This window comes from Schistocerca serialis, chromosome 1 (genome assembly GCF_023864345.2).
Source record: "Schistocerca serialis cubense isolate TAMUIC-IGC-003099 chromosome 1, iqSchSeri2.2, whole genome shotgun sequence".
In the NCBI taxonomy this organism is placed as follows: domain Eukaryota; kingdom Metazoa; phylum Arthropoda; class Insecta; order Orthoptera; family Acrididae; genus Schistocerca; species Schistocerca serialis.
In genome coordinates, this window is record NC_064638.1 from 1,048,044,235 (window position 1) to 1,048,068,693 (window position 24,459).

At 38.8% G+C, this 24,459-nt stretch overlaps 1 protein-coding gene across 1 annotated transcript in view; it reads left to right on the forward strand.

The window, feature by feature from the left end:
- LOC126455176 (DNA (cytosine-5)-methyltransferase 3B-like) overlaps positions 1 to 24,459 on the forward strand; it is a 154,840-nt gene that overhangs the window by 93,783 nt on the left and 36,598 nt on the right. The window contains exons 6-8 of the mRNA XM_050091154.1: positions 2,266 to 2,377; positions 12,748 to 12,996; positions 13,480 to 13,621. Coding sequence (XP_049947111.1) covers positions 2,266 to 2,377; positions 12,748 to 12,996; positions 13,480 to 13,621 — 503 coding nt within the window. The remainder of the gene's footprint in view (positions 1 to 2,265; positions 2,378 to 12,747; positions 12,997 to 13,479; positions 13,622 to 24,459) is intronic.

Here is a 24,459-nt window from a genome sequence, read left to right on the forward strand (position 1 = left end):
TCGGCCATCCAGAGATGCAAACTGGTGGATCCCAGGACATGGGGGAGGAGGTGAACCTGGGGATCTGTAGGCAGTTTTGATAACCAGACCGACCGCAGAGTTTCATCTGGTATCATCTGCTCTCTGAGCAGGAGGCATAGCCAGTGACAAAGCTGGGCCGCTGTGCGGTCACTGAGATGTTCCTCATACAGTATTCACAGAATAACCTCTTGTGGGGAACACAAGAAATGCTTGATGAGTGGCGGCATCAGAAGAAGTTTGCAGATCAGGTCTGTGTGCCAGTACAGTTGAATCATGAGGCAAAGGAATTTTGATTTGTTGTTGGTGACTCGGTACAGTTCAATCAAATTCTCTAAAAGTGCAAACCACATTGCAGGGTTGTCCTTGGATAATGGGGACAGGGTCAGTAAGTGGCCTGTCTGTGGCAACAAAGGTGCAGCTAGTTCTGTATCTGAATCCCTTGTATCACTTCTACAACATGGATTCTGGACTGGCTTGTCGACGCAGACGGCACTACATTGGGTGCAAGCATGCAGTCTGTCAGACTGTATGAGAATGGGCACCTAAGCACTTAGAAATGATGCTGTAGAACTGTCCAATGCAATGCTTGCGGCGTGTTAAGTCCAATGTGAAAGGCATGGCCGGTGCCATGAGAAAAGTGAGTGGGTGAACAGCTGCAGCAGAAACATCCTGTACACCCTGTAAGTTTACCTGTGAGGGCGCAGGGGATTAAGGGGAGGGGGGGTTGGAAGCATGGACATGCGTGGAGCACAGTAAAATATTACCACTGGGCTGTCAATATGATGAACTGGATCATGTTCAAAGAGGCAGAAACCATAGTTAATATTACTATGCGGCATGTTGTTCACATCAGGTGGGGGTTCTTAAAGTGCGCTGAGGATTTGAACGGTCACTGGGACGGAAACTGGCCTGGAAATGTTCATGATATACACTGGTCATTGTCCACTTTGTAAACCGATGAAACAGTAAAGCACTCGGGTGATGAGGGAGCACGATCAGTACACATGGTCTATCCTAACAAAGGCGAGGTTGCACACGGCACTGTTGTAACAGTCGTCTGGGTGGCCGGCGCCTGATACATAGTTTGTGTACGAAATGCAGAATCCACATCAGCATGATGAAAAGGAGGAAGTTTACTCTCTTCATTATCATTTTTGAAATGCATGTGTTGGTGCACACTTGCTGGAGAGGAAAAGGCCGAGTCTGCAGTCACATGTTGCACTGCCGAGTGACAAAAGCGTTGAGGCGATGAAACTGCAGGAAATGTGTTGTAGAATCCAGGTGGTTGTGAAGTGACAAAAGGTCCCATTGAAGGTGCAGGAGCTTTGATATCCACATGCTGCACAGCAGGATACATGGTGAAGCAGAACAAACGAAGGCATAAACAAAGTCGGCATGGTAGATGCAAAACTACTTGATGGTGGAGATATGCCGTTCGTACTTGTCGACGGCACAGGAGCATTTTTGTTGAATCATCATTGGCTGCTGTTGACTACCTATACTCACTGTTACTGCAAAAAGTCTTAATTTACACCTATGAAGTAACTTTTCATTTATTACAAATCACCTCCAAGAATTCTTGTGCAAACAGTTATATGTATTCATTGTTTACATTGCTGATACTTTCCATAACTTTACATTACAGACTGAAAAATTTCTGTTGGGCTTCAGCAGTGTGGGAGTAACGCATTTGTATACCGATTTATCATTTCTTGTATTAACAACAGCTTCTTTATTATTTACTTCTTCTCAACTTTTGTTTGTGCAAAATGAAATCCATTATTTTGTAGTGTCAGTAGGTTGTGAAATGAGGATGGTTGTTGAATTTGTCTTGATTTGAAAAAAATTTTCTGCTTGAAGTTGATTGCAATTGTTTGTGAAATAATCTGGAGTGTACTTTGCAGGTATCTAAGCCTACTTTGATTTGAGATCCTTTTTTATGCAAATGTACTGTAATATTAGAGGCATTACAGAGTTGGTCTAAAGTGATATATGTCGTAACACAACATACACACATATCTAGTACTAACTAATGTAAATCCACCCGATGATGGAGGTTTAAACCTTCGAAACGCGTCTTGGGAAAAAATAAAACTGTGACTGGTAACAGTAAACTTGTTGTTTCATTTAATGCCAGTAACAGTCACGGTGAAGCCTAACCTAAAAATGTTCGCATTTAAAGTTAATGATATATTTCCAATAGTAAAATTTGCTTTAGGACTCATTGTCATTTCAAATTTACAGGTTTTGCATATGTTTTCTCCATCTGTGATAGACACATTGTGTATACCAACTCAGACAATAGACTGCAAGAAACAGCTTAGAGTTCTGTCACTCTTTGATGGCATTGGCACAGGTATGTAAGCATTACCATCAGATAGCATTCACTAGCTCACTTATCAGGTTGATTGCTACACATCTATAAATATGCTGACTGACCAACTCATTATCATCCATACCAAATGGATAAGGAAAAAACTTGAAATCTGGGGAAGGTGTTGATCTTATACTGTAGGCATCATTTATGAAGAAATTTTTTGAATAGTGGATGAAAAATTTTTTGGAAACATGTTGCTGCTAAGGCAATTTTGAAGCTAGAACTATGAAAATTGGTATTTGGTTTATTGGTCAGAAATAAACAAATAAGTGTTTGAGCATTTTTGGAAATTTGACTTCTATGGGGCAAAAGTTTTTTTAAAATAAATCATTATTAAACAGTAAAGAATCCAGGATGGAATAATGGCAGAACTATGAAAAGGATAGATTGCTACTTATCATATAGTGGAGATGTTGAGTTGCAGTTGGACACAACAAAAAGTGTGTCAAACAAGTGAGCTTTTGGCCGAAAGGTCTTCTTCTGAACTAGACAGCAGTGGTCATGTGTGTGTGAATTGTATTTGTATGAATGTGTGTGTGTGTGTGTGTGTGTGTGTGAGTTGTCTTTATATGAGTCTCTCTCTCTCTGTGTGTGTGTGTGCGTGTGTGTGTGAATTGCATTTGTATGAGAACGTGTGTGTATGTTGTCTATATTTGGAAGAAGGTGTTTTGACCGAAAGCTTATTTCTTTGACAGTCTTTTTGTTGCGCCTATCTGTAATTCAGCATCTCCACTATATGTTGGGTAGCAATCTATTCTTGTCATAATAAAATCATTATTAAAGAACTACTGAAGTATTTTTAAAGTTACATCTGTGAAAAGTGCTGTTTGACATCTCAAAAATTAAGAAAAAAAATACACATTCCAGTCTTTTAAAAAATTACACCCGTAAGAATCAAGAATCAGGAATTTTATTCACCATAGATCATTTTACAATGATATTGGCTTTGTCATACTGGATGTATTAGTACATACAGAATAATAAAATAAACAAGTGTCAGTACATTATAGATTCCATTTCAAGCATGACAGTGTATCAAATTACACCAGGATAGCTTCTAAAAGTTAATGCAATAAGATACTGCTATAATCTAATATAATATACTATTGTATTGTTTATTGTATACACTATGTAATTACACATGATTAACCACAGCACACAAAAATGTTTAACTACAGACAACTTTTAAATGCTAATATCCTCCTCAGGCATCTCAAAGAATTCTTTAATGTCATAGAATGGATGATCTAACAGCCAGCTGTACCGCTTAATTTTTTAAAAAATTATTTCCATAGACTGAACATGAATTGGCAGTTTATTGAATATTTTGAGTGGGTTAACTGTGTGGGAATTTCCTGTTCTTGCTAATCGGTGGTGCGGTATGTATAAATTAACACTTAGCCCTGGTGTTGTGTTCATGTATTTCCCCTCTGGCAATAAACTCTGAAATATTATTTTTAGTATAGAGCACAGACACATAGTTGTGTAAATTTATGATTGTGAGAATTCTGAGTCTGGAAAAAAGAGGATGAAAGTGCTCCCTATGACCTCTTTTACATATTATGTGTAAGACTTTTTTTGTAATTTCAAGATGATCTTGACGTGAGGGGAGTGCCCCCATATAATTAGACCATATGAAATATGTGACTGGAATAGCCCAAATTATGTCACCATAAGGTACTCTAAGCTCACTACCTCCCTTAGTTTCAAGATAAGGTATGCCACCTGAGATATTTTTCACATACATGATTGACATGTTCCTCCCAATAGAGTTTAGAGCAATGTGAATACCTAAGAGTTTTACCGACTTATTGCCTACTTCATTTGATGTTCCCATTAAAAGTTGTTGGGCTTTATCAGGATTGCAAAAGAACTTATTTGCTGCAAACCAGTCCAGGGCCTTATCAAGTGTTTCTTCTGTTAGTTTATTCAGATCTGAAATGTTCTGATGTGTGGTAAGTAGTGTTGTATTGTCAGCATAACACACGCCAGGGCGGGCGATGTTTTTAGGTAAATCATTAATAGCTACAATGAAGAAAAAGGGTCCAAGGATAGACCCACGTGGTACACCTGTGCTGACTTCCATTATGAAAGAATTTACATTTCTGACTGAAACGAATTGTTTTTGGTTACTTAAATAAGAATTTATTACAGCTGAAGTGCTCCCTCTCTCCCCATAAAACTCTAGTTTTCCCAGTAGTACGTCAACAGGAATACAATCAAAAGCTTTGCTTAGGTCACATAATACCAGTGATACCATATTGTTTTCAAAAGCTGCTAAGGTTTGGTCAATGATTTCCAAGAAGACCCCTGTTGTGTTTTTCCCTTTGTGAAAACCAAACTGATTGCTACATAGAATATTGTGTTTTTCAAAGAAGCTGCTTATTTGTGTGTGTATCAATGCCTCAAATATCTTTGTGAACATTGGAACAATGGAGACTGGTCTGTAGGGGGTAAATAGGGGATGAAAATTTTTATGAAGATTTTTCATTATGAAATCATTTTTAAAGCTAAATCTATGACAGTTTGAATTTTCCCTGTCAGATATAAAAAATCTTTCATTGTTTTTGGACATTCAATCCCTAAGTGGGATGGAATAAGGCCTTACTGATTCACTGACTCATTACCACCCAGCCTAAAACTGTTAAGGGTAGAAACTTAAAATTTGGTGAGAGTGTTGATCTTATACTCTAGCATTGATTAGTAAGGGATTGTTTGAAGGTTTTTAGAATATATATCAGTATTTAGAAAGTTTTGAAGCTATAACTACAAAAATTGGTTATTTTGTTTCTCAATCAGAAATAAAAAACAAAAAAAATGTGTTTCAGCATTTTTGAAAATTCAGCTGCCAACAGGGTAAAATATTGGATGAATGCTGTATAGTACTACCATCTAGCAGCTTCTTCACCAAATACTTTGATGTGTACAGTAAGGCAGTTTGCACTGAGATGGCATCAAGTAATGTAGATCAGATACTTTATATGCGTGTTTGACAAATTAAATTTCATTTCACCAAAGAGTGTGTTATAGGTATTTTGGTGAGTTCTAACTCCCATCATTTTTTACAATGTGCATTTCATGAACTCTATCAGTGTTGCTTCTTCCATTTGTGAAGTACATTTTATGTAATTGCACCAATATATTTTCACTAACACTGTTCCATGTATTTCTCAGGTAGAATCTTTGAGAATGTTGTAAGGTTGAAATGTGTAAGGCAGTATGAAAGCATTTTGTAAGCTAAATCTAAGAAAATTTGTGTATGGCTTCTCAGCTAGGAATCAAATATTTGTGTGCGTGCGTGTGTGTGTGTGTGTGTGTGTTTCGGTGTGTTTTGAAGTATTTCATTATTCAAAACATTTTTGATGCTAATCTAAGAAAACTAGTATTTGATTTCTAAAGAAATACATGTTAGTGGATGAAAGTTTTTATTGAAATATCACACCAAGAACTCAAAAAACAGGACTAAAAAAGACCTCAGACTCCAGCTACCAGAATCACATTTTCATCAGAAGTACATTCAGAAAAGACCATGCTTCTATGTCCTTAAATAGTGTGAAAAGCTTAGATGATGTTGCAATTGCTAAACATCATAAAAATTTGGTTAAAAAAAGAAAAATATCTGTGCAGACCATGCAGTCTGTGTGAGTGAAGCAGCAGGTTCTAAGCTAGTCTTTTACATTACTGTGTCAGTGCTCATGAAAATAACCTTTTATTACATTCTCACTCACAATGTTCTTAAAGCTATTTGTTCTTTTGAATAATTTTAATCATCCTCAGACAGCCTCAAAAACAATGTCCATGTTTAAATTAATATTGATTTTTGAAAAAAAGTAATAACATATACTACCTCTCACATCTTTTCTCTCATTTCCTCAGCTTTGTCCATCATCAGTCAAAAATATCATCTATTTAGTTAATTGCCACAGAGATTTACTGGTTCTATATAGACAAATAGGCACATTCTTCTTACATAACTATGTCATGTATAAATGCAGACATTTAAGAGATGTTGTACACACATATCTCCTCAAATACACTGCTGACATATAATGAAATGGCTCACAGTTTTCTCCAACAATACGACTATCTTCCACCTGCAGTAGTGTCGTGTTGCTGCTTGCACCCCCACACAATTCTCAGTACATCAAGTGAATGAAACATTTGAAACGTACAAGGAACTGACATGATATCAACAGCAATCCATTTTATAACATTTAATCAAACAAAAATAAAACAGTAAAACAAACAAATCATGAACATTAGAATATTACTAACATTGACGATAGTTAAGAAACCCTTTACAGGTTTCGTTTAAGTTACATCTTCATTTTTTCTGATTTGGTATCTGTTATAAATTGGATTGCTACTGATATCATACGATCAAATCAACACAGCCATGTGCCAGAATGGTACTTCCCACAGAAGAGCTAAACAGTATTACAAACTTCTTGAAAACATACAAGCAATTACCAGGGTAAAAATCTTTTGAAGGTCTTTGAAGTCATATTTACAGCATCACTGCTTTTACTCCATTGAAGCAGATTTAAATTTGTGAAGAGAACTGTATAAATATTTAAATGTATAAATCAGGTCTGGCTTGTGGTTTCCATACTGGGGAAGGCTGCAATGTTTATCAATCGGAACTAACATAGATCTTGGGTTACACTACACATTGATCTGTCACCACAGCCACGATTTCAGGAGGGTGGTGATGAAGTGGGCATATCACACTCTAGCCAAAAGTTAACATCTTGTATCTTCTTTTGACTTCACAATCAGCTACCAAATAACATCAACTTATCACAACAAATGGTGCCAGAAGACACTTTTGGAGAGATACTTAATTCAGTGCATTGGTAGCACACTTTTATTTGACTCCAATGTAGAAGATGCTGGGATCTGAAACTGCATCTGGAATGAACCATACAAACGTTGGCTTGGTTCTTGCTTTCATGAGGTATGACTGCCCCAATTAAACAGCTCTGTCAGAAGGGTCAATATCTACATCTACATCTACATGGATACTCTACAAATCACATTTAAGAGCCTAGCAGAGGGTTCATCAAACCACCTTCACATTTCTCTATTATTCCAATCTCGTATAGCGTGCGGAAAGAATGAACACCTATATCTTTCTGTACGAGCTCTGATTTCCCTTATTTTATCATGGTGATTGTTTCTCCCTATGTAGGTCAGTGTCAACAAAATATTTTCGCATTCGGAGGAGAAAGTTGGTGATTGGAATTTCATAAGAAGATTCCATTGCAAGGAAAAACGCCTTTCTTTTAATGATCTCCATCCCAAATCCCGAATCATTTCTGTGACACTCTCTCCCATATTTTGTGATAATGCAAAACGTGCTGCCTTTCTTTGAACTTTTTTGATGTACTCCATCAGTCCTATCTGGTAAGGACCCCATGCCGTGCAGTGGTATTCTAAAAGAGGATGGACAAGTGTAGTGTAGGCAGTCTCCTTAGTGGGTCTGTTATATTTTCTAAGTGTCCTGTCAATAAAACACAGTCTTTGGTTAGCCTTCCCCACAACATTTTCTGTGTGTTCCTTCCAATTTAAGTTGTTCGTAATTGTAATACCTAGGTATTTAGTTGAATTTATGGCTTTTAGATTAGACTGATTTATCGTGTAACTGAAGTTTAACGAGTTCCTTTTAGCACTCATGTGGATGACCTCACACTTTTCGTTATTTAAGGTCAACTTCCACTTTTTGCACCATTCTGATATTTATTCTAAATCGTTTTGCAGTTTGTTTTGATCTTCTGATGACTTTATTAGTCAATAAACGACTGCGTCATCTGCAAACAACCAAAGACGGCTACTCAGATTGTCTCCCAAATCATTTATATAGATAAGGAACAGCAAAGGGCCTATAACACTACCTTGGGGAATGCCAGAAATCACTTCTGTTTTACTTGATGACTTTCCATCAATTACTACGAACTGCGACTTCTCTGACAGGAAATCACAGATTCAGTCACATAACTGAGATGATATTCCATAAGCACGCAATTTCACTATGAGCCACGTGTGTGGTACAGTGTCAAAAGCCTACCAGAAATCCAGAAATACGGAATCGATCTGAAATCGCTTCTCAATAGCACTCAGCACTTTATGTGAATAAAGAGGTAGTTGTGTTTCACAAGAACAATGTGTTCTAAACCCATGTTGACTGTGTGTCAATAGACCGTTTTCTTCGAGGTAATTCATTATGTTCGAACACAATATATGTTCTAAAATCCTGCTGCATATCGACATTAATGATATGGGCCTGTAATTTAGTGGATTACTCCTACTACCTTTCTTGAATTTTGGTGTGACCTGTGCAACTTTCCAGTCTTTGGGTACGGATCTTTCGTCGAGCGAACGGTTGTATATGATTGTTAAGTATGGAGCTAATGCATCAGCATACTCAGAAAGGAACCTAATTGGTATACAGTCTGGACCAGAAGACTTGCTTTTATTAAGTGATTTAAGTTGCTTCACTACTCCGAGGATATTTACTTCTACGTTACTCATGTTGGCAGCTGTTCTCGATTCAAATTCTGGAATATTTACTCCGTCTTCTTTTGTGAAGGCATTTCGGAAGGCTGTTTAGTAACTCTGCTTTGGCAGCACTGTCTTCGATAGTATCTCCATTGCTATCATGCAGAGAAGGCATTGATTGTTTCTTGCCGCTACCATACTTCACATATGACCAGAATCTCTGTGGGTTTTCTGCCAGGTTTTGAGACAAAAGTTTCGTTATGGAACTTGTTGTAGGCATCTCGCATTGAAGTCCGCACTGCAGCCTACACGGTCGCAGAACCGTCTGAGCCTCTGATTCAGAGCCTCCACTAGGCTCTGTACCAGTTGTCTGCAATCGGTCCCATCGACTATGCTGCAAATGGTCAGCTCTGCTTTCATCCTGCAAGCAAGATTGGCAGCCTTTACCACTTCTGTTAGCCACTTGAAACCAGAGATAGTCTCTTATGATCCAAAGTGATACACATCATTGGTACCAACGTGAGCCACCACAAGCAGTTGGCTGCACCCTGTGCTCTTCATGGCATCCAGGAGGACCCTCACACATCTGAAATGACTCCACCCGGTATGCACACGGAGTGCACATTGGATTTCTTACCCTTCTTGTCAGCCAAGTTCCTAAGGGGCCCCATAACGCACCTAATTTTGGAGATCCCAACTACCAATAGTCCCACCCTCTGCAGCTGCCCAGATCTTGCAGGCTGAGTGGTTTCCTCTGAAACAGGACAGGTGACATCATCTGGCTCAGCGACAGTGTCAGCCACAAACAGCACCTGGAACCTGTTTGTCTGATAAACTGGGGAGCTCTTATGTGAGGCCACCAGGGAAGTCTTTTGTCTCCTGCTTTGCCCCGGGGTGACCTTCCACTCGACCACAGGTGAGGGGTAAGCCTCAGTGTGAGCAGTAACTGGGATGGCCACCGGTGAGGAACGATCAGAGGACTCTGACGTGCTGGACCTTCGTTGGATCCCCACGGCTGGCCCACAACAGTGGTGCCCATCCATTGCATAAAAAAGGGGATAGATCTGATGCTAACAACTACCACCCAATCTCACTTCCGTGAGCTTCCAAAATTCTTGAAAAAGTAATGTATTCAAGAGTAGCATCACATATTTGTAAAAATGAAGTACTAACAAAACGTCAGTTTGGTTTGAGAAAGGCTTTTCAATAGAAAATGTTATATATGCTTTCACTGATCAAATATTAAATGCAATGAATAACCGAACATCACCCATTGGTATATTTTGTGAACTCTCAAAGGCTTTTGATTGTGTGAATCATGAAATTCTTCTAGATAAGCTGAAGTATTGTGGTATGAGTGGGACAGTGCACAAATAGTTTAATTCATATTTGACTGAAAGAATGCAGAAGGTTGAAATTAACAGCACAGATAGTCTACAAAAACCAGCAGAGTCCTCTAACTGGGGAGGTATCAAGTATGGTGTCCCACAAGGACACCATTCTCCTTAATTGTTCTGAGAAAACACAGTTTATACGATTCTGTACAGTAAATGGCATAACACCATTGATAAATATAGAATATGAACAGACGTCTGTTGCTAAGGTAGAATACTCAAAATTTCTGGGTGTGTGCATTGATGAGAAATTGAATTGGAAGAAACACATCGATGATCTGCTTTAATGGTTAGGTTCAGCTACTTATGCTATTAGGGTTATCGCAAATTTTGGTGACAAACATATCAGTAAAATAGCCTATTATGCCTATTTTCATTCACTCCTTTCGTGTGGCATCATATTTTGGGACAATTTGTCACTAAGAGAGAAAGTATTCATTGCACAAAAGCGTGTAATCAGAATAATAGCTGGAGCCCACCCAAAATCACCTTGTAGACATTTATTTAAGGAATTCAGGATATTCACAGTATCTTCACAATACATATATTCACTTACAAAATTTGTCATTAATAACCCTTCCCAATTAAAAAATAACAGCAAAGTGCATAGCTACAACACTAGAAGAAAGGATTTCACTATTCTGGATTAAATCTCACTTTGGCACAGAAAGGGGTGAATTATGCCACCACAAAAATCTTTGGTCATTTGCCAAATAGTATTAAAAGTATGACAGATAGTCAACCAACATTTACAAGCACATTAGAAGAATTTCTGAATGACAACTCCTTCAACTCAATAGATGAATTCTTAGATATGAAGTAGTATCCGCTATTGAGATAAGCCCCACTTCCTGGATCTAGAGCAGCCAACTTATTGCTTATAAAAGTAATGAACTTGTAATGGATTAACGCATCATAAAAGTATCACAAAATCTGATGGCAAGCACTAGCACCAGGTACAGTCTCTTAGATCATTTTTGTAAATAATATTAATGGTCACCATGCACAACACCACACATCTATATTCACAATGGCTACTTATTCATATAGTGCACAATAGTCTCACACACCTAAGGTTGGTAACAAGTGTAAACATTGTGAAGTGACACTTTTTTTTTTTTTTTTCCCCAGTTCTAAATGCCAAAGAGATGTTTAATATTTTGTGTGTGTTCACCCAATGAAGTAATGATATTTCCATTTCATCACAGATTTTTGATTTATTTTTGAGTGAATAAATAAATACTGAATCATGATCAAATCAATCAGTGACGCAGAAAGTAATCTTTGTTGGTCCATATTCTCCAGCAGTTCATGCGATGGAGAAAGAAAGTTCTTATACATATATAAAGCACCTAGTGTTACAGGACATACTTCTATTAAATTAATAAGAAAGTCCCATGATCTATTAGGAAATGAGAAAATAAATACAATAATATTTGAAGACAGCAAGATGCGTACCCACAATCTGTGGTACCATAATTCATTAGTCTGTGATGATATCCACTACAGTACCATGATCTTGTGAGTTCATGTGTCTTTCATTATGTGATATCCTAATCACCTATGGGGTATTCAACTGAATTTAATTGTAACAGATCCCACCAAGAACATGTTTTTGATACATCTTCAATGTGTCATTGCCTTGAAGTGGCACACTTTTTTATAACATGCAGGTTATATCAAAACAGTGAAATTGAAAAGGTTCTTTAACCACCAACAGGATGTTTTTTGTCATCTTATTACAATAAATTCTACCAATAACAATGTATTTTTGAGGTATAGTGTTTTGAAACAGCATTTATTTTTAGGACATAAGTTATAATAAAACCCATATACAAAATCCACCAAATACAGCTTCGACAAATGCTCATATGGCATCTCTCAAGATCTTCTTGTGACATAGGCATGATGCAGACATGACACAGAATGGCTACGCTGAAGCAACTGAGCCCTTGGGATGACCATAAGAGCTGTACTGTGTTGAAGCCACTCCTGTAAACCTCCACTACATAGAGCTTAATTGACATTTCAAGTTCAAAAAAACATTAGTTGAAAGCAAAGTTCCAAAAATGTTGACTGTCATTATGTAAACACGTGTGAGATATATTTGAAATGTATCTTACAATTCAAATTCTGTAATATGCTGTTAATAAATGTATTTCAATATATATTTCATGGTGGCTACACCTCAGAGCCTTTAATTACAAGCCATGCATTGTATGAAGTGTTTTACTTGTGATTTGTGAATGGTACCAAAGGAAAAGAGAATGCTCTTAAGAAGTACTGTATGGTCTGAAAATAAGGTGTTTGGTTGCTAGAGCTGACAACAAACGATGCATTTTACTTACGGGTGATAACTCTTTCTTAACATGTATGCAGAAAAATAATATAAATAGCTTCTGTCCTCTGATAACAGTTTTAAAATTAAAACTGTTGAATGACAGTATGACTTTACAGGTTTATTTGTACTAAAGGAGGAATTATTGCTCCCAGTAACAAAATATTTTGCAAGTGAAATAAATCATCATGCCAAGAAGATAACTGACAAAAATTTCCCTGGCCAAATTACACATCTGGGTGATGTCAGACACATAACTGAAGACTGCATAAGCAAAATTTTGGAAGATGGTCCTATTGATCTTCTGATTGGAGGATCGCCATGCAATGATTTGAGTTTAGTAAATCATTTACGAAAAGGACTGTATGGTAAGTTATTTATATTTAGCTATTTAATTGAGGAACTGTATGCTACTTTTTGTCTGTGAGTAAATACTTTAGTAATCGAATATAAAATTCTACTGTTGTAGCACTAGATGTATAACTGTCACAGCTAATGCTGACATTTTTAAAAACCATATTTCATGAAATGTTTTATAATGCTTCCTGGTGTCTTTCCTGTAGTCTTGGCTAACCCTTCTTAAAATTTTGCTGAGAAAATATTAAGTCTTGTGCTGTTGACACGAATCTTCATTCTGCTCTCTTCATCTGATAAAAATACCATTATCAAATAATTTTTACACAATTGCTTATCATTTTCTTTTGTCATAGAAACTACTGGACAACAGAATAGTATGTATATTTATTTTTTCTAATTTACAATTGCAACATTGAGCTATTTTAAGATAATATTTCTTTTCATCATTTGTGATAAATGCTCAAGTTGTTAATACAGTTATTTTTCTTTGGCAGATTTGCATGGCTCTGGACCCTTGTTTTTTCACTTCCAGAATATACTGCTAAAGATACGCCTTCTGCAACGCGATCATATGTTGTTCTACTTCTATGAAAATGTTGCAAATCTTACAAAAGAGACCAAGAATACAATTAGTGTGTAAGTTAATTGCATGTGTGTTTTTTTATTGCTTTAGTTTCAAAAAATTGGAGTTTTTTCTGTCATTTTTATTTGTCCTTGGTTTATGTAACACAGTGGTACAATACACTATTTATTATAAAGCTGTACACAATCTGTTACAGTTCAATAAAATAACTGAATCTCAAGAAAAAGGAAACATCTATCTTAAATGTATTTAGTAACAGATGTCCTGACCACAATTAATCACAATTAATGTTTTCTGTTACCCGTCTCATTTAACAACTTTGTTGTGGACAAGTGGCTACATCCACTGTAAAATAGAAACAAAGCAGCAGAAACAATCTTCTGTAAATTCAGAGTAGCATCCTTTTAAACTAAAGGTAGTTTATATGTACTACTGTGTACTACAAAAACATCAGGCATTTGCACTTTTTTGAAACGAAGTCTCTCTCTTTTTTTTAGTTTGATATATAGGTTGAGCACAAAGTCTTGCCCTGATTATATCAATTTATTACAGAATAACCATTTGACATAATAATTTACATTTGATGCTGTTACATAGGTTAGTGTTACTAGTTTTTTGAAGACCACTTCCATTAGTAAGGGGGTGGGAGGTGGGGGGGCTCCATTTACTTTGAAGAGATGAAGATCTTGTCATCTTACCAGCTGACAAAGAAAATGCCACTGTCAGTCTTAACACCACCAAAAATCTTAGCAAAATGACATCACTATTGGATGACAGTATGTACAAATGTCTTAAACAGGACTCAACTTTGATGTGCAGCCGAAAAACTACAGAGCTACGGAAGGATTTCAGTCTACCAGATGATGTTATGAAAAATCTCAAGAGTCAGAGCTCCCAGACCTCCCAGGTTGTATGGGCTACCAAAGATCCACAAGGATAATGTTCCCTTGTTAGTGCACTTGGTTCTCCTACCTACAAGCTGGCCAAATACATAACAAAGTTGATGACTCCTACAGTCGGCTGGTGTGAACATCACATCAAAAACTGCCATATGTTCATTAAGAAAGTCAAACAGATTAGAGTTGGTCCAAATGACATTATAGTCAGCCTGGATGTGGTATCTGTGGTATCACTGTTCATAAAAGTTCCTTCGGAGGACACTTTGAAAATGCTGGCAGATCTTTTTCCTCCTGAAACTACAAAGTTGTTCCAGCTAGTGATGATGACCACCTGCTTCTTCTATGGTAATATATCTTATGAAATGACAGATGGTATGGTGATGGGCTCTCTGTTGTCTCCATCATTGGGTAACTTTTTTGAGGAGAATTTTGTGGAATGTGCATTAAATTCAGCTCCCCTCCGTCCATCCTTATTTCATCATTATGTTGACGATACATTTATGGTCTGGCCACATGGTGCAGAAGCTCTTGAACAATTCATGGAACACATGAACAGCATACATCTGAACATCTAGTTCACTGTCGAGATGGAGAAGGGAGGAAGGTTGCCATCCGTAGACGTTTTAGTACGACGAGAGGCAGACAGACGTCTCAGCCACTCTGTGTACCACAAGCTGACACATACTGATTTATATCTTCATGCTCAGAGTTTTCATCATCCTGTTCAGAAGAGAACCATTTCGAACGTGCTGGTATATAGAGCAAAAACTGTTTTTGACAAGGACCATTTGAAGTCTGAAATTAACCATCTGAAGTACGTGTTCCGGTAGAATGGCTATGTTGCGTGTGATATAAAGGCAGCATTCTCCATGAAAAGGAAATGTGAAAATGCTGCACACTGACAGGATAAAACACTCATTGCAGTTCTTCCTTTTAGTGTTGCTATATCGCCGGCCAGGATGGCTGAGTGGTTCTAGGCGCTACAGTCTGGAACCAAGCGACCGCAATGGTCGCAGGTTCGAATCCTGCCTCGGACATGGATGTGTGTGATGTCCTTAGGTTAGTTAGGTTTAAGTAGTTCTAAGTTCTAGGGGACTGATGACCTCAGAAGTTAAGTCCCATAGTGCTCAGAGCCATTTGAACCATTTGTTGCTATATCCAGTAAAATAGGAAGAGTTCTGGGTAGATGAGGTATAAGACCAATTTTTTGTCCTCGTAAGAAAATTAAGGAGATGATGTGCCCTGTTAATGACTGTCTTGACCTCAGGGTTTCTGGAATTTATGATGTCCCCTGTGAGAGTGGAAGCAATTATACAGGTCAGACCATTTGTACCATTTCCAACCATTGTGCAGAACACCAATGGCATATCAAAAAATAGAGAACTGGATAAATTAGCAATTGCAGAGCACAGCCTCACAAACAAACATAAAATACTGTTTGATGAAACAAAAATTTTGTCCCATGTCTCCATATACTGGGATTCTGTTGTTAAGGAGGCCGTTGAAAGAAGAATGAGCAAGAAGAACATCAACTATGATAGCGAAAATTATCTGAGTGGTGCATGTAAATGAGCACTTGATGCAGAGAAGCAGCAGAGACATTCCTTGCAGTGTTTACATTCCCATGGAAGTGTTGGCACCACTAGCGCAGACATTGACACCGTCTGCAACAGCAGTACATAATCACCAAACAATTACAAGACAACTAATCAGAAGCCATGCATGGGCTATATGAGGCAGCAACAGGAGCAGTGAAGGCAGTCAATTGCTCCTGATGATGATGATTATGATGATGATGATGATGATGGAGGCTACCATCAAAAGGTTGAGATTTTATCTCTAATTGACACAGCAAGAAAACCAAGAATGTTTTATGTATCACTGCCATCACGAAAGACTTTGTTCTCATACACCAAAGAGCCAAAGAAACTAGTGTGGGCATGCGTATTCAAATACAAAGATATGTAAACAGGCAGAATACAGCACTGTGGTCAGCAATACCTATATAAGACAAGTATCTGGCACAGTTATTAGATCTTTTACTGTTGCTACAATGGCAGGATATCAAGATTTAAGTGAGTTTGAACATGGTGTTATAGTCAGCACATGAGCAATGGGCCACAGCATCTTCAAGGTAGTGATGAAATGGGGATTTTCCTGAATCACCATTTCACAAGTGTGATAAAACATCAAATCTCCATCATTGCTGTGGCTGGAAAAAGATCCCACAGGAACAGGACCAATGATGACTGAAGTGAATCGTTCAACGTGACAGAAGTGCAACCCTTCCACAAATTGCTGCAGACATCAATGCTGGGCTATCAACAAGTGTCACCGTGTGAACCATTCAATGAAACATCATCGACATCGACTTTCAGAGCCAAAGGCCCATTTATGTATGCTTGATGACTGCATGACACAAAGCTTTATGTCTTGCCTGATCCTGTCAATACCAACATTGGACTGTCGATGACTGAAAACATGTTGCCTGGTCAGAAGAGTCTCGTTTCAAAGTTTATCGAGCACATGGATGTATATGGATATGGAGACAACCTCATGAATCCATGGACCCTGCTTGTCTGTAGGGGACTTGCTCAAGCTGATGGAGGCTCTGTAATGGTGTAGGGTGTGTGCAGCTGGAGTGTAATGGGAACCCTGATATGTCTAGATATGACTCTGACAGGTGACACTTACATAAGGATCCTGTATGATCACCTAGATCCATTCATATCCATTGTGCATTCTGACTGACTTGAGCAATTCCAGCAGGACAATGCTACACCCCAAATGTCCAGAATTGCTACAGAATGCCTGCAGGAACACTCTTCTGAGGTCAAACACTTCTACTGGCCACCAAACTCCCTAGACATGAACATTATTGAGCATATCTGGGATGCCTTGCAACGTGCCATTCAGAAGATATCTCCATTCCCTCATATCATACAGATTTATGGACAGCCCTACAGGATTCATGGTGTCAGTTCCCTCCAGCACTACTTCAGATATTAGTTGAGTCCATGCCATGCCATTTTGTGGCACTTCTGCGTGCTCGTGGGGTTCCTATATGATATTAGGCAGGTGTACCAGTTTCTTTGGCTCTTCAGTGTATAATGGCATAATTTTATAAGCAACAGGTCTTTGTTAACCAGACCAAAAGCTATCATTAAATTTAGGAAGAGCTCACAATTACATTCATATAAACTACAGTATTATAGAATTGCTTCTGGAAACAACTGACAGCTTGTAATGGAATACTTTGCTGCTTTTGGTTCCCATAACAGGCTTCAATAACATACATGATACACCATTCCAAAAATCAATCTCCACCACTCCAAAATTAGGCAGTATCCCTGTAGCCAATTGTATATATAACAATTTCATACAAAAATTCACTTGCCAAGAAATACCTTTCAATCACATAATGGGACCCAGCACAATGGGAACCATCAATCAAAATAAACAAGATATATAGAAAATACAACTGATGCATTTAACTAGTAAATAGACAATGAAATAAGACAAAATACAACAAAAATACTCTATATTATCAACACTGTGTATTAATTCACTTCAAAATATTTATTTACATCACTAAATTAATGACAGCATGTTCAGTGCAGTGTACATTGTTGACTGCACAGAAGCCACTAAGTTCATGAATGTTTTTATTTGTACATAGATTCTTCTTGAAGACTAATGAAAAAAATAATTTGGTTTGCTGCTTACAATAAGTTGTTGTACATGATCTAAAAATAGGTGATTATTGAAGCCTTATGTTCAATATATTTAGGAATTTAAGGATCGTTAGAGATAAGTGCTGGAAAAATCAGTCTGACAGCAGACACTTCTATGGTTAAATTAGTCAGTACTGTATTATTGTTTTGTTATAACTACAGAGGACACTGCCTAATGGTCAGCAATAATAAAATTCCATTATCATAATTTCACGCTGAAATACATGCTAACAACTATTAATGCTCAACAGTTAATTATAGTTCTAATTCAGTGTCTTTAGTTTGTTGTCTAGCACTGCCCTCCAGTGACAAAAATATGATTCGTCTGCATGACATACCAACATCTCATTCGTTTCAAGTTGTTTAGTTGACATGTTTTTCCCCTTCCAAAAAAGCCATTTTGACCACCCAGAATGAGATTTTCACTCTGCAGCAGAGCGTCCAATGATATGAAACTTCCTGGCAGATTAAAACTGTGTGCGTGACCAAGACTTGAACTCGGGACCTTTGCTTTACGCAGGCAAGTGCTCTACTGACTGAGCTATACAAGCACAATTCACGACCTGTCCTCAAACTTTCAGTTCTGCCAGTACTCTGCTTCCTACCTTCCAAACTTCACAGAAGCTCTTCTGTGAACCTTGCAAAACTAGCACTCCTGGAAGAGTCGTGCTTGGGTACCTCAGTCGGTAGAGCACTTGCCCATGAAAGGCAATGGTCCTGAGTTTGAGTTTCAATCCTGCACACAATTTTAATCTGCCAGGAAGTTTCATATCAGTGCACACTCCACTACAGAGTGAAAATTTCATTATGGAAACACCCCAAGGCTGTGGCTGAGCCATGTCTCTACAATATCCTTTCTTTCAGGAGTTGTTAGTTCAAAAAATGGTTCAAATGGCTCTGAGCACTATGGGACTTAACAGCTGTGGTCATCAGTCACCTAGAACTTAGAACTACTTAAACCTAACTAACCTAAGGACATCACACACATCCATGCCCGAGGCAGGATTCGAACCTGCGACCGTAGCAGTCACGCGGTTCCGGACTGTGCGCCTAGAACCGCGAGACCACCACGGCCGGCGAGTGGTTAGTCCCACAAGGTTTGCAGAAGAGCTTCTGTGAAGTTTGGAAGGTAGGAGATGGGGTACTGGCAGAATTGAAGCTGTGAAGACAGGTCGTGAGTTGTGCTTGGGTATCTCAGTCAGTAGAGCACTTGCCCACAAAAGGCAAAGGTCCTGTGTTAGTGTCTCGGTCTGGCATACAGTTTTAATCTTCCAGGAAGTTTCATTTTGAGCACTTTCATGTTTCATATGTGTGTGTCATGTTTCATATGTGTGTGACAAGCTGCACAATCTTTCATGTATATCTCTTTCAGTTAATATTAGGAACAGGATAAATTTAATAACAAATATTACATTTTATTGTCATATAGGATATATTGTTAATATCTCTTTCAGTTAATATTAGGAACAAGATAAATTTAACAATGAAAATTACATTATATTGTTGAATAGGATATATTGCTACTCACTATCAGGATGATTCTTCGAGTAGCAGACAAGCACAATGAAAAGACTGTTACACATGACTCTATTGCTCAAAGCATTCCTCAGAAAAGAAAACATACAGACATTCACACAAGAAAGCATACCTCTCACACACTCGGCCACCCCACCACCAGCAGTTCTGACTGTGTGTGCTGGCTGCTTGCTTGTGTGACTGTGTGTATGTTTTTTGGGTATTTTTTTTTTACTGAGGAAGGCTGTGGCTGATGGATGAAATGTGTACAAGTCTTTTTGTTGTGCTTGTCTGCAACTCGACAGGTCAAATATACAATGAGTAGCAATCTGTCCTATTCCTAATCCTGTTGTTATTCCAACCTAAAGTTTCGATCATTTGATTTTCTCTTTCAGATAATATGTAAATGGTGGATAAAAATGACAATGGTCTGTAATACTGAGTGTAATTTGTATCATATGTTTTATGATGTAGTTTTAGTTTGTTGTTGAAGACATTAGTAGAATTATCATCAACAGCAGCAACAGCCATTTAACATCCATTCCTGGATTAAGTGACATCAGATTCTCCTTGTTACAGTCTCCAACTGAATGTGTGTGCATTGCTCCTGCACTGTTTATAATGTCATCTGCTCATCTTCCATTAGGTTACCGTAGCTGTCACTATGATCTCTTCAAGTCTACAAAGAACTTCCGAGTGCATCTACCATTCATTCACATAGCTGTGCCTTCTATCTCCATTTCATTTTCATTATAGCCATAATTATGTCTTCCACTCTAGTCTGCTCTCAGACAGATTTATTTCCATTGCCTCATCACCTAGTAATTCTGAACAAGCTTCTCTCCATGGTTGAACAAGATGATCTCCATTGCTTACTAAGAAAGCCAAGGCTTTTGAGTGGTCTTTTCATTAGAAGTCCCTGTCTCCTTGCAGTAAGTTAAATGTCACTCCAAATTCTGCAAAATATATCTCCTCTGTTGGCTCTGTAACTCCATTGTTAATTTGTATAGTTTTCTTTTGAGTGTGTTGATTATACATTGTTTGAGTCTTACTGTAAAAATAAAATTGAGGCCTACCTTGAAACTTGCTCTTTGAAATTCTTCCAATAATTGTTGAAGTTTAGTTTTTCTAGAGATAACAAAGTACTGTTATGGCCATTTGCTACTTGTTAGCTGCAGACACAGTGGCTGCACCAAAGACTGAAATGGCGTGGAGTTTTACAATTATTTATTGAACTTTCTTTACAATTTCTCCCTTGTCATTGCTGTCCAGCCCTGCGGATCCCTCTGCCTGGCTGCTGCTGCGTAGATTCTCCAACAATGCACGCCACGCGCGCCACTGATCACACTCGGAGTCTCAGGCCACCAGTGCTCCGCTGAAGTCAGGATGCCCTGTGGTTGAGCTGAACTCGTCGCCGCTCGGCAGTCGCATCGCCGTGAGGTCAGCTGCCAACGCCTGCTGCACCAGCGGCTGGGAAGCTGTCAGTCACGATGTCCGTGAGGTCCCATCATGGACGGACCATGCAGCGTGGCCGGGTTGCCATGAAGTCCGGGCGTCAGTCCCCAGTGGTGCCTGTGACCAAGGCCACGCTGTGGCCGGTCCTGCTAGAAGTTCTCGCTGTAGTTAGTCAGCCATGGTGCCGACCAAATGCGGGTCAATCTCCTGAGCTGAAGTTGATATCTGGCAGCAAACGGATGATTCCTGCGAGCTGGAAGAGACTTTCGGAATTGTCACCTACAAAGATTGAACATTCGGACATGGACCACGTCCATCCTCAGATCCAAACTGCTTCCTAATGGCTTCTGTCTGTTGCTGTCCTATCCGACAGGAGGACGCTTTTTACCCTCGGTGGCAGCTTCTTGTTATTACTCCCACAGTATATTGCAGCGTAACTTAGCATGCTGATCGCACTCGGAGTCTCAGGCCACCAGTGCTCCGCTGAAGTCAGGATGCCCTGTGGTTGAGATGAACTCTTTGCCGCTCAGCAGCCGTGTCACCGTGAGGTCACTCTCCAGGCTTCACTTGGCACTCAGTCTGTGTGCGTCCTTGCGTCAGCCAGTTGGTAGTCTGCTACTGTCACCAAGGCTATCTGTGCCGCGCTTACTTCGCAGCGCCTCGGTTGCCAGTGTGCCTGTGTTTTGTCATTCTCCACTGCATGAAGCAACACTTACTACATGTGGCCGCAACACTGCCTCCTGCTAAAAATCAAATTTGTCCGCGAATTTACCCTATACGTTAACTCTAGTTCTATCCTATATTCTACTTCTTCCCTATATACATCCAGGTTGCCCTGACTCATGCCCTACTGGTAATCCATTCTACAGGAATCTCATGGAGCAGTCTTGCATTAACATGCTGAATCCTCTGTTTTAATAAGACATGTACCACACCGATAAATACAATCAACACAGTAATAGTACTGGTTGAAATACCAATGGTCAGTATGCTATGTTTCTGCCACTTATCGTACTCCTCCACATGCCTTAATAATTGCTGCATTGAAATTTGACCTTTCTCTGAATCTACTACTTTATCTATCATTTGCAATAGTGTAGCATCCAAGGTGTTGTTAATATACGTCAAATTTTCTCCTGGAGCAATACTGAATGATGCATCTGGCCAGTACAATGTGAGACGAGTATCTGTAACCTTGGTGACTCCCGTGACTGTCGCTGGTAAGCTGAAACGATCCCCTACTATTTCACAATTTGTCCCGTTGATTAGCAAACCACTGTCCTGTAATTCCATCTCTCTGGTTGCAGTCCAATTCCCATTGTCATAACACTTGGCTGATATCCTCTCCATAGCAAATACTGAATACAACCAATACCTCCCAACTTGCTGAAAATGTGGCGTAGACTTCACTATTATTCTCCAACACTCTGAAGCTTCTGCTTCTGCCCTAAATAACTGGATCTCACACGACACCTTGCCCGTGAAAACAACCCGTGATGGACAAATTGAAACTGACTCCATTAGACATCTACTCAACTCTAACTCGACATAGTAGCATGAGTATCCCCCTCCTTAGAGATTAATAAAACCTCCTGTGTCCTAAACTGTACGCCCTTCCCCATGCACTCCCATCTGACCAGATAAGGATACTCTGTGTAACAGTGATACTGTCTCCCCACACTAGTTACTAGAAATCTAATCTCTATATACATCTTAACTAGATCCATTCTTACCTTAATCCAAGACATATGATAAAAAAAGTGATGTACTCGCTTCAATTATTGGCACTACGTGCTCTACCCCCTCTGGAAACTCTCCCTCCGCCTGCTTCAGACTCTGTCTGAATTTTTCTGATGACATCAACGTCACACTCACCTGCCTGTGCAACGCGTGATGTACTGCCTCTTGCAATTCATCCATCCTCACTTATGCCCAAAAATAATATGCACATGATAATTACTGCTAACTACACATCCCTCGAACGCAACTTATACAGGGTTATTACAAATGATTGAAGCGATTTCACAGCTCTACAATAACTTTATTATTTGAGATATTTTCACAATGCTTTGCACACATGTAAAAAAACTCAAAAAGTTTTTTTAGGCATTCACAAATGTTCGATATGTGCCCCTTTAGTGATTTGGCAGACATCAAGCTGATAATGAAGTTCCTCCCACATTCGGCACAGCATGTCTCCATCAATGAGTTCGAAAGCATCGTTGATGCGAGCTCGCAGTTCTGGCACGTTTCTTGGTAGAGGAGGTTTAAACACTGAATCTTTCACATAACCCCATCACTTCATCACTGAAAACAAGTTTCGCACTGAACGCATCCTCTTCCATGAGCTGTTGCAACCGCGCCTAAAATTCAAAGCATTTGACTCTGTCATTGGGTGTCAGGGCTTGTAGCAAATGTAAACGGTAAGGCTTCTGCTTTAGCCTTTTCTGTAAGATTTTCCAAACCGTCGGCTGTGGTACGTTTAGCTCCCTGCTTGCTTTATTCGTCGACTTCCGCGGGCTACGCGTGAAACTTGCCCGCACGCGTTCAACCGTTTCTTCGCTCACTGCAGGCCGACCCGTTGATTTCCCCTTACAGAGGCATCCAGAAGCTTTAAACTGTGCATACCATCGCCAAATGGAGTTAGCAGTTGGTGGATCTTTGTTGAACTTCGTACTGAAGTGTCGTTGCACTGTTATGACTGACTGATGTGAGTGCATTTCAAGCACGACATACGCTTTCTTGGCTCCTGTCGCCATTTTGTCTCACTGTTTGGATTAGATTAGATTAGATTAATACTAGTTCCATGGATCATGAATACGATATTTCGTAATGATGTGGAACGAGCCGAATTTTCCAATACATGACATAATTAGGTTAATTTAACAACATACTTAAGTTAATATAACAACTTTATTTTTTTGTGTTTTTTTGTTTTTCTTTATTTTTTATTTTTATTTTTTATTTTTTTTTCAATATTTTTGTTTTTTTTTTCTTTTTTTCTTAATTTATATCTAAAAATTCCTCTATGGAGTAGAAGGAGTTGTCATTCAGAAATTCTTTTAATTTCTTCTTAAATACTTGTTGGTTATCTGTCAGACTTTTGATACTATTTGGTAAGTGACCAAAGACTTTAGTGCCAGTATAATTCACCCCTTTCTGTGCCAAAGTTAGATTTAATCTTGAATAGTGAAGATCGTCCTTTCTCCTAGTATTGTAGTTATGCACACTGCTATTACTTTTGAATTGGGTTTGGTTGTTAATAACAAATTTCATAAGAGAGTATAT